The sequence below is a fragment of the Camelina sativa genome, chromosome 11 (genome assembly GCF_000633955.1).
Source record: "Camelina sativa cultivar DH55 chromosome 11, Cs, whole genome shotgun sequence".
Taxonomy (NCBI): Eukaryota; Viridiplantae; Streptophyta; class Magnoliopsida; order Brassicales; family Brassicaceae; genus Camelina; species Camelina sativa.
Genome location: NC_025695.1, coordinates 27,477,123 through 27,486,336, shown reverse-complemented (window position 1 = coordinate 27,486,336; position 9,214 = coordinate 27,477,123). Strand labels below are relative to the sequence as shown.

At 36.9% G+C, this 9,214-nt stretch overlaps 1 protein-coding gene across 1 annotated transcript in view; it reads right to left on the bottom strand.

Moving 5' to 3' along the window:
- The window catches only part of LOC104728404 (nuclear pore complex protein GP210), a gene marked incomplete at its 3' end in the record, with an annotated part of 22,451 nt that extends 14,760 nt beyond the window's left edge, over window positions 1–7,691 (bottom strand). The window contains exons 1-8 of the mRNA XM_019231972.1: window positions 7,160–7,691; window positions 6,372–6,637; window positions 6,022–6,188; window positions 5,725–5,941; window positions 5,103–5,449; window positions 4,490–4,669; window positions 4,270–4,405; window positions 4,035–4,183 (exon numbers count right to left, since the gene is read on the bottom strand). Of these exons, the coding sequence (XP_019087517.1) occupies window positions 4,035–4,183; window positions 4,270–4,405; window positions 4,490–4,669; window positions 5,103–5,449; window positions 5,725–5,941; window positions 6,022–6,188; window positions 6,372–6,637; window positions 7,160–7,332 (1,635 nt within the window). The remainder of the gene's footprint in view (window positions 1–4,034; window positions 4,184–4,269; window positions 4,406–4,489; window positions 4,670–5,102; window positions 5,450–5,724; window positions 5,942–6,021; window positions 6,189–6,371; window positions 6,638–7,159) is intronic.

Below are 9,214 nucleotides of genomic sequence, written 5' to 3'. Positions count from 1 at the left end.
CATAGAAAGACAAAAGGTCTCCCTGATAATACCAAGAATCAGATTTTGGAAGTGAGAACTCCAGACGAATTAACTTAAGCAGCGAGTTATTTCTGGCTAATGATTCTAACCTCAGGAAATGATGGGGACATAGGCATTTCATGTCCAACGGCCACAGTGTCACTTTGAGCTACCAGCATTGCAGCAGCAGGAATCCCTACTTCAGCATTGCCTGTTGCCCGACAAACTACAGTACCTTCACTCCCGTAAATAGTTGCATAGATTGTCTGGTCACAAAAGAAACAAGGTCAAAATTTCATATCTTTCAAGTCCATATCTTTCCATAGAGCATAGCTGGAATTTTCAGCCAAATTTTGTTCTGCTTAATTGGATTTGAGTATTTTTTTTTTAAAAAGGTAGATCTCAAAGCCTTTTGGCCCCTACCGTGTTGCCGGGTGATGTTGCGTATAGGCGTCCTGATTTTTCAATCTTTGCAACTTCGTTATCCACAGTGGTGTAGTCAACAGAAACATTCATGGTCGGGCCTCCTTCAACAGTGAGCTATAAGTACCAAAATAAAAAATGCTTATCAGACAAAAAAATTGTTATGTGCTACACAGTGACCCAAATCTCAGAGATTAAAAGAAAAAGATTAAATATTCCATATATCATACCGCGTACGAAGCACCAGGAACAAGAAATATTCCTTCTGGTTGAAGTCTTGGTGGGGAATAAACTTCGACTTTAATAGTTTGGCTTACTACTTTATCTCCTGACTGTTGTCTTGCGCTGACCTATTAAAAAAGTTTGCTTCAGATGTACCTAAATATCCTAGTTCTAGAAGAAAATCATAACAGCAAGGAAAGAGTCAAGAAGAAAACCCACATATAGGGTTGTTATTCCCAGTCGTCTAGCAGCAACTTTAAAAGAGGAAGTTGCCACGTGTTCACCAACAGAAAGTAAATCATCATCAACGACATGCTCCACGAGATCATCCTCGATATGCACCATAATGTCCATAAGTGGGTACTGCACTTATTGACAGTTCAGTAATCAATAACTTGTATGAAGAGCTAATAAACAAATTAAGTCATAAAGAGACATCGTATTACAAAATATCATTTTTTTTTCTATTGATAATATATATAATTCAGGTATATTAGATTGTTGTAGCTAGATAGACAATGCTTATTTTCATAATATGTTAGAGAAAGGAAAACAAGAACAGTGAATCAAGTTATCTACAAATATTATGTCTTAAACCTGGGAAGAATCAAAGGTCATCCCATCGTCAATGCCAGTCAAGAGATCAATGGAGTGTGTACTTCCTTCCTGCCGCATTCAAATTAAGCATGAGAATACCATACTAGATATCACAAAAAGCAATGTGGAACCAAAAAAGAACTAAAAACAGACGGGGAGGGAATAGCATAATACTAACGAAAGTGATAGACCTGCTAAACATACCATTATACTTATCTGATCCGCAGATGCAATCTTTATCCAGTCCACATCTGCAACTTTAATCTGTATGATAAAAATTGCATGAAAGATTCAGGGTTCATAAAAATCAAGAGTGAAAATCCAGACACTGATCTCCACACAACAGGCCCCAAAATATTCTCCGTTAGAAGTCATAGTCATTTTCCACATACATTAACAAATCAATAAAATCCCACAATTCTCCAAAATTAGCTTATCATGTTTAGAACACACACTTACCAACGCAAGAGCTGAAAGTGGAGGGGAAACCCCAATGTCGTACACTGTCACGAGTGTAGTTCCTAACCCTTTTGGAGACAGCATCATTTGCGAGCATTGCAGCCCAGATGGGAGCCGTATAACTTCTGCTACACGAGAATTATTCACAACTGCTTCCCACAAACAGCTCCCTCCAGTCATTGACAAATTTACCTTTGGTTGGAAAACTATTGAATTAGTACTACAGACCTAGTTCTGGTTCTCTCAAAAATTGTATAACCAGAGACCAATAAAGATACAGGGAAATGCATATACTCAAACCATCAAATGCTTCCAATGTATCAATGTATGCACCAAAATAAACGCTTGCTAATGAGTAGGATTTACCTTGGCATTAGGATTAAAGAATACCAGGTTGAACTCTGGTGTGACTCTTAGTGTGGAAACCAACTGCATATTCAACCAATTTACAGAAATAAGAAACAACTACAGCCGTATCTGTGATAGTAACAAGTTAATTCAGATAACTATAGAAAAAAAACTAATTGGAGCCTTTGCGGGAATACATAATAAAAAAATGTGGGAGTAATGAATAACAACGAATCTTCCAACATGCATACCTGTAAGCGTACAGCATCAGTGAGAGTACTTTCCGAACCTTGTGGAAGCAGAGTTGAGTATTGGCTTTTAACAGAATAATCAATACCAGAAACCGTGGCTCGAACAGTGCACTGTCAAAACAGTATATGGTCAAAGATATATAATTTAACATCGGAAGAATGAAATAGACGAGGGAATTGGTTAATATCTTTACCAATCCTGATTCATTGCGAAGAGCCAGAAATCTCTCCCAGCTAGAGTTTGTCATTTTTGAGTTATAATCATCATCCCAGTACGCGAAATTTTTGCAACTGCTCAGTTCCCACCTGAGAGAAAGAGTTGACGAGTTTGAAAAAGCTTCTCCAGATTCGCTAATACCAACAGCAGCCACACGGATTATCTGCCCATTTGCCACAGTCACAGGAGTTACACGAAGTCTTCCTGGTGCCCTGTCAGCTTGACTAGCAGCTCTAATCACATCAAGCTTGTTAACTGTAAAATGACATGTATAACCTCAAGTCATGAGCTAATCATGGCATTCTTAAACAGTGGAGGTAAATCCTAGAGCAACTCTGAAAGATCCAACCTATGGAAGAGGAAATATTGAACATACCAGGTTCATCAACAATGAGCACAACAGAGGATGGTAAGCTGCAATGAACAGACAATACAGCTTCTGCCACTGCAGGTAAAGGATGGTCTATACCCACCAGATTCCCACGCAAGAAGACCAGTTTCTGGATGAATTCAAGCAGGGAAGAGGTGACAGCGTCATCTTTCACTTTAGATATCAAAAGTATTTGCAACAAATATCCATAAAATAATCACATAAAATGTCAGCAACTTACATAGGAGCCAAGCTTCTGGCATGAAATTTTATACATATTAGCGTGGCGGTCAAACTCATGATGGACGTTAACTCTGCTTGTACGATCCTCCTCATCTTCATACAGTGTCTTCACAGTCTCGGTGAATTCAACATTGCCATCCCACCTTTCAGGTCCCCCAAGAAGCATGACATCAACATATGTCCCAGGTACAAGATATAGCTTACTAACACCAAATTCAGTTTCTTCTTGTGCCTTATCAAACCAGTATCCACCATGATGATTCCCATCACTATCTTGTCTGACAGAAAGTGGCAGATAAGATCCGATACTCAAAGTTGCTTTCAAATCTATTGATTCACTTAAAGACTTATCAAAATAATGAAACTCTTTTGCCAGAGTTGCTTGTAGAACTGTGCGACCAGGAGACGAAGTATATATATAGGCCCGTGAACAAGGAGGACTGGAGTCTATGCTTCTTAATTCGTCCAACATCATCATCTCAGATGTTGCATTAACAATAACAAAAGAGTCACTCCCCGCCTTCCACTTTATCAATGAATTAAAAGCATCACATTTAGAGAACGAGGCACCTGATATATAAGATCTCCAAGTTAACAATTTAAAAGAAAATAAAGCACAACAAAAAGAGATATGATAAATAAACAGCAGAAGTAACAAATGATAGTTCCGGTTATAACCATTCAAAGCCTTCATTGTGACAGCTGCTTGCAGGTATGATCCAACAACTCTCTCTACTGGAAACTTTTGCAACATAACCATAGAGGATGGAATGGAAACTTCAACAATAACCTATGAAGAATAAAATAATCAGCACCGTAACAAAGAGTTTGAGCATATGAATTTATTTATGATCTATTTGTTGAAATAACAACAAATGGAAAATATGCAAACAAGTTAACATACCTCATCAAAATTTTGTGAATCAAAAGTCGACACCACCTTTACAGTGGCTATTCCAGGCCTCTTTGCCTGGATAATTCCATAAGCTGACACAGACAAAATGCTCATATCTGAAGTGAACCACTTGTAGTCACTCGATGCTTTTGCACAACCTACAATAAGGAGAATAATCATCAAGTCACCATGGTTGTAAAACAGGAAAAAAAAATGTCATGAGAACCTTAAATTGGAAACTGACCTCCTGTCACAATTAGCTCCATCTCCTGATAAACAGCAGGGGTCCAAGGGAGTAGGATCTTAGGTATGTCATCTTCACTGTTTAATGTGAACTGCACTTTTTCGCAAACCATAATTTCTTGAACAACCTTGAGAACCTGCTAAAGACAAAAATATTGAACCTGCAGTGCCAACAAATGAAACGAGACAAAAAGGGTTCCAAAGATATCTAATTTTCTCACCTCTTTTGAGTCCTGATGCCCATTGAAGTAAGTCAATGTAGCTGTCATCTCTCCTAATCCTGGTGAGATTGCGTTCAAAATTCTAGAATTTCGCTGACTATATTCAGAGGGAAGTTCATCTGGCAGTGAGAGAATTTTCCAATAATCGGAATCGTTTCCATACAGTTTTATGTCATCCGTCTGCAATCAACACAAAGAAAATTATTATGTTGAACATACATGCAATATTATCTACGATAAATCATTTGGACAACTCAGCAAAGAAAAGAGAAACTTCAAAGCAATCAAATGAACAGCAGTGAGAAAATAAACAGCCACAAAAGACACGTCATCAGGCTTTTCTTCAGTATTAAAGATTTGAATACTGTGTAGCCAGCCACCAGCACTTTCCTCTCCAAGAAAAACACGCATGCTCAGTATAAAGAGACTCATGACCAAAGACATTGTGGTTACCCTTACAAGCTTATGGACGATTGATTGAAACCTAAAGATAAAGAAACTATGCACCACGTCCTATTGTTAGAATATACAGAAGCAACGTAACATTGTCACACAAAGAACTGATGCAAACTACGTGTGGGCATGCTAAAAAGGTAAAAGAAAAGAGCAATACCTCAGTTATATAGATTTCATGTGCATCAGGTCTTCCAGAGAAAATCTTCATTTGAATTAGATATTGACGACCAGACACCACATACCAATGCATGGATGATGGAAAAGGTTTTGATTCTATAATAAGATCCTCTGACATTGACCAAGGTGATATGTACAAGATAAGAGTATCTGGAATGACAACATTAATAGATGATCCTTGAATGTGGCCAGCAACCCGGGTATCCTCAACAACAACTGTTGTTGCCCCCAAGCTTAATGCTTTAGTCAGACCTAACAAAGAATCTACTTGAGCAACAGAAGAGTTCAATGCAGACCATCTATGATGTGATGATGGAAGATGCACGGCTGCAAATAAAATAAACAATAGACCAATCAAGACCGAGACTGGAAAGCAACATAGCATATCACACTCGAGCTACAGTTAAAAAGAAATTACAATATGATTTAACACCACTGAAACATCCTAGAACAATCCTGCCAGCTTGATATAAATGTACTAAGGCTGCTCTATACACTGAATTCATTTGACATATGTATCAAGGAAACTCAGCTTTAAACACACAAGGTTATCGAATAACCCAAACATTGCTAAATAACTAATCTCCAAGATGTAGACAAACCTTGAGGAACATTTCCACGCATGACCTTTAACGTGTAACCAAAAGAAGCTCCCATCAGGACAAAGACTGGTGAACGAGGCTCAAGAGACATGGCCTCTGCTACCGTTAGTACTATTTCATCGGCTATATGTGTAAGAGGAGCCTCAAGCAGATGAACTGAAACCTTCTCATGTCCAATTTTGGTTCCCTTCACGACAAACAAATCAGCAAATACACCCTGCAGTTACCATGTCACATTAGATCTCTCATCCATCAAATTTTTCAATTCAGTAATTCACAATCAATAGATATACATACACTATCTTCAAGCTTTTTCTGGATATCCAAGTAGCCACACAGTCCTCCACAGTCAGTCAACGGAGATTCCTTCAAAGGCACATGAGCAAGGTGATGCGTTGTTCCACCACTTTCAGGCATCAGTTTCCACATGAATTGTAGACCCACCAGTGACGAGAACTCGTTTTCTACAGATAGATTTCAGAAGAGCAAAAAAAATTACAGCAAAAACTGAAGAAAAACAGTACATTATATCAAACCGTTAGGCTATAGACGATTAAGAATGTCAATGATAAACTAAAACCCAAATATCAAGCAGGAACGAAGAAAAGGCTGTGAAACGACAAAGTTAATACATCCAAAGCACTAACCTTCATTGTCAAAAGCGCGGACTCTAAGCATGGAAAGTCCATCAAGATCAAGCTTGATAGAATTATGAAAAATTTGAATCCGCGAGAAGTTGTCAATAAAAACTTTGCAGCGAATCACCATCCCGGTCTGTAAATCAGTGGCATAAACTGCAGTTTCCTTTCTACCACTATACGAGGCAATCGATTTCACACGCGCGCTGGTCGAACAATGACTACTCGAATTAAACTCAGGTGTAACTGACAGAATATCATGATGATCCCATGACCTGCAAAAATTTAAAACAAAAACAAACAAACTCAAGATTTGTAATCACTTTATTCACAGATATTTAAATTGAACAATACACAAGGAAACAGAACCTTAATATCTTATATCTCATCATACGTGAGAGCTTTCATAAACGCAGCAGACACAATCTAACAGTACAGCTAAGACTTGAAAAGAAAAAAAAAACTTCCATACTAATAGTACAGAGAAAATCTAAAATCCAGTATCTCTACAATTAGCTAGTATCTCTTGAATTAAGTTCCTAACACTAAAGAACACCCACTTAGCAGATCTATATATAAAAACTAAGCAGCAAACATTGCATTACAATATCACAAATTAAGCATTCCTTTAATAATCATCATGTTCTGAGGAACTTCGAAGCTCTAATACAAAAACCCAGTTAAGAAAAAGCAATCATTCCTCTAATCAAGCTCGTTATAATCATAGTTTAGCAAATATCTAAGCTGAGCTACATTGAACATGATAAGAGAGTTGGGGTTTTTTAGGGTAAAGGTACCATTTGAAGCAGCCATCGCTTCCTTGAAGGCGGTACTCAACTGGGTTCTTCATCTTCGGAGGTAAGAGTATGTTCACATCGGTAATGTGCGGACCAGAACCCAACTGCGATGAAATCTCTCCAGCCGATAGCAACAGAACGAGAAAGAAGAAGCAGAACGAGAAACGAAACATTCTTTGTTTTTCTTTTTTTTTCTGCTACATCAACGCAAACAATAGAGAGTAGTTGAAGACGAAGAAGCTTGTAGCTTTATTGAATGAACAGTGATTGTAAAAATATCAGTGAGAGAGATTGAAGAAGATGGATGAGATTGAAACAAACCCTAAAAGAAGGGATTTTAGAGGGGTTTATGGGAAAAGGGGAAGAAAACTGTGGGAAAGAAGAAGGTGACGTGGCAGAATTCTATTGGTGGTGAGGGAAGATTCGGTGTCGTTTTAGCATTGTTCTGGATTTTGCCAAAGAGGAGAGTGTTGTTCACGCTCCGATGATAGATTTAGATTTTCTCAGGTGCTCGGGAGAGAGAAATATGAACAGCTTTTGGGTTGTTTTTTGGAGTCTTTAAAACAAGCTTGGTCCCTAGACTCTCACGCTTTTTTAAATTCAGCATAAGACTTTTGTTTAATACAATTTGTAATTAAGTAGCATAAGACTTAAAAGAGGAAATTTTAAGGTGTACCAGATAACTTATAATATAACTAGTACTCTAGTAGTAGTACAATTAGAAGTTAATTTACTTGATCATAGTTTTGTTGTGTATGTCTCTCTTCAATATATATATCTTTTATAAGCACTAAGTTTTAGCAAAAGCCTAATTTTTTCTTATCTAGATTAGGATTCATATATCGCATAACAAATCTCAATTCCCTTCATATTTTCCTAATAGATTTGGATTCTTGCCACTTGTCAATTATATTTTCTTCTTAGGAATCTATCTGGCCATCATCATTTTTGTAGCAACATTGCCAAGAAAGTAAAAATGATTGTTATATCTGTATTACTATTATTTAATAGCAATGACCATATAATTATTTGGTTAAAAATACACAACTATCTTTAAAATTTTGTAAAACAACATAAACATCATTATTTTATAAATGACTATTGTGAATGGTAATTTCCTAGAAAATTAAGAGGTCACAGATTTGTATATGATCAGGAATAATACACAAGACATTTATAAACCATTTTCACAAATATTCATCTTAAGTATACCTCTTAAACTGACTCGTTTAACCTAATTCCTTATAGTTGTAAAAAAAAAAAAAAACTCTTAAGTGGTCTTTCCCATGTTGTTGATATATTTTCTTTGTTCAAGGTTGTTTTATTCATCTTCAAGCCACGCTGATCCCCATAGAAAAGAAACTATCAAAAGAGTTGCTCATACAAATTAGAGCAATGCCAATTGCCACCACCTCAAAAATCATAGTTTTTGTGGAAGCTGTACATACAGACATAAAAGTAACTAGTTCATCAATTCATAAGATGATTTATCAAGAATCTCATTTAAATGAAAAAATTGACATAAAGGTTAAAAATGGTGTAGCATTTTGGTTTCGAAATAGGTTTTCAAATAATGATTTTATTCATAGATTAATTTAAAGTTAAAATTGGTTCTTTATCCCTCAAAATGATATCACCATTTGTGATGATTTCTAGACTATCATTCATAGTAATATTCCCTAAGCTTTATTTTACAACCCTCCATTTATTCAACTCTCTACTTTATTTTACAACCTTCCATTTATTCAACTATCTCACAACCATATATTTCACTATCATATATTACTCACTTATTATTTATTCCCCCTATCTCCAAAAGAGAGGCGACGTCTATCTTATCCGTTGTCGTCTTCTTCACTGTCTGAGGCGACTTCTGTGATGTAGATCTTTTGGCCTGGAATGTATCGTTTTATCTTGTACGTTTTTCCTTCAACTCTGTAGACTGGATGATCTGGATTTGATTGTGGCCACGCGTATTGATCATGGAAGCCTGCAAGCACTTGTCGTATTTCTTCAGCGAATCCTAGCGGGTAGACGTGTCTGTTGTGCCAGTGA